Source organism: Echinops telfairi, unplaced genomic scaffold (genome assembly GCF_000313985.2).
Source record: "Echinops telfairi isolate 266 unplaced genomic scaffold, ASM31398v2 ScPeMD7_7412;HRSCAF=8450, whole genome shotgun sequence".
NCBI classification, from domain to species: domain Eukaryota; kingdom Metazoa; phylum Chordata; class Mammalia; order Afrosoricida; family Tenrecidae; genus Echinops; species Echinops telfairi.
Genome location: NW_022111312.1, coordinates 13,979,449 through 13,981,188, shown reverse-complemented (window position 1 = coordinate 13,981,188; position 1,740 = coordinate 13,979,449). Strand labels below are relative to the sequence as shown.

Sequence of the window (1,740 nt, the reverse complement as noted above, 5' to 3'; positions counted from 1 at the left end):
AGTTCCATCTCCCCCAAAAGGCAACCTCACAGAAAGTGAAGACCCTCACCCAGCTGGACTGATCAGATACAGTGACCGCCAATGATGGGCTCAAAGCTAGCCACTACAGTGGGCAGTGCAGGACCGGGCGGCGTGACACTGTGGCACACCGGGTCACCCCTAACAACAATAGTAACACACCTGCTAAAAGGAGGTAGCCTCATACCTGTTGGAGGAGTCCTGAATCCGAGTCCAAAACGCAGGCATCGATCAGAATATTCTGAAATGAACATTTGACCTCATTAGGGGAGCATCGGCACTCAGAGGGTGAGAGCTGCCTACAACGACGCCTTCTGTGCGCTGGACAGCCGCCAAGCGCTGCATGGGGCTCTTTACGCCAGACTAGCTCTGCAGGGAGCTGTGTCATGCCCAGGGTGGTCCAGCTGCGGCCACAGCCACAGGGACACGCTCTGGCCCCTCCAGCGTTGCCCCTTCACACTGGAAGGCGGGGGCCTCAGCTACAGCCTCAACGTACGTTAACTCGTGTTTCCTCACAGGTCTGGGATGTTTGTAAGCAGAGGGCAGAAAAATGCTACTTGCAATAACACCCAGGGGCCTTTGGTTCCTATTTGCAAAGTACAAATCCCCAGTCTTTACAAGGCTCACTCCAGTAAACGGAGAAGTTGAGGCGACGTTTATGCAGCCGGGTTCTACAATCAGAGGCACTCAGCTAGGGGCCTACGATGGGCTCTATAGAAGGGCTGCGCGAAGCCCACAAAACACGCAAGGCACTCGGGGTCCCTCACACTCTCAGGGAGTTCAGAGCCCTGAACTGAAAATGACCGCTACCGTCCACTGCCAAACGAGGCAGTCCTGACTCAGGGTGGCCCTGGAAGAGAACGGAGGAGAGCTTCTCCCATGGGATGGTCAAGGCTGCCATCTTTACAGGAGCAGGCTGCCGCATCTCCTTCCCATGGAGCAGCTGTGGGCTCGAACTGGTGACCTCGAGGCTTGCGGTGGAGCGCTTCATCCCTGAGCCACCAGTGCTCCTTAAACCGACAGGTGACCGAGTCCTAACCCAGGAACAAGGCTTACGAAACATCAGAACCCATCACGGCAAACACTGGAAGGAGCAAGGCAGGGCTGTCGGTCACTCACGGCAAGGTCACCGGTTCAGATCTCCCGGCTGCTCCGGGGGAGGCAGAGCTGCTCCCTGAAAGTTCAGTCCCGCCGACCCCATGGAGGGTCACTGGGAGTCGGAACTGACGCGATGAGAGGGGGTCTGGTTTGGGGCTCTGTTGAGGCAGATTCCTCTTTAAATGGTGGGCTCCGCGCTCACCTGCTTCTGAGCCGCGAAAATGACGTTCATGAAGTTCATGTACTGCAGCGCGCTGTCTTCTGCAGCCTTAATCACCTGCAAAAGGCCATCGAGGTCAGCCCCGGCAGCGCCTCCTGCGCCCTCACCACCCACTCTGGCCAGGCCTCCGCTGGCTGTCAGTGTCTACTGACGCGCCCTGAACACTACTGACAAGTAGACAGAGGACCCCAGAGCCCACTGCCCATTGGCCAGACTCGCCCAGGGTTTGATGGACATCATCTTAGAGAGCATCTGTATGGCAGGTAATTCCCTCACCCCAGAAATGCACTCATACACATTCAAATCCAAAATACACATACACCACACACAAACACCCACATCCGGAACACACACATGCACACGCACTGATGCACAAAAGTTACCCCTAAAATACACACGAAATC

At 56.2% G+C, this 1,740-nt stretch overlaps 1 protein-coding gene across 1 annotated transcript in view; it reads right to left on the bottom strand.

Annotated features, from left to right (window-relative positions):
* GTF2H3 (general transcription factor IIH subunit 3) overlaps positions 1-1,740 on the bottom strand; it is a 16,417-nt gene that overhangs the window by 2,509 nt on the left and 12,168 nt on the right. Inside the window, 2 exon segments of the mRNA XM_045296725.1 lie at positions 177-259; positions 1,319-1,480. Coding sequence (XP_045152660.1) covers positions 177-259; positions 1,319-1,480 — 245 coding nt within the window.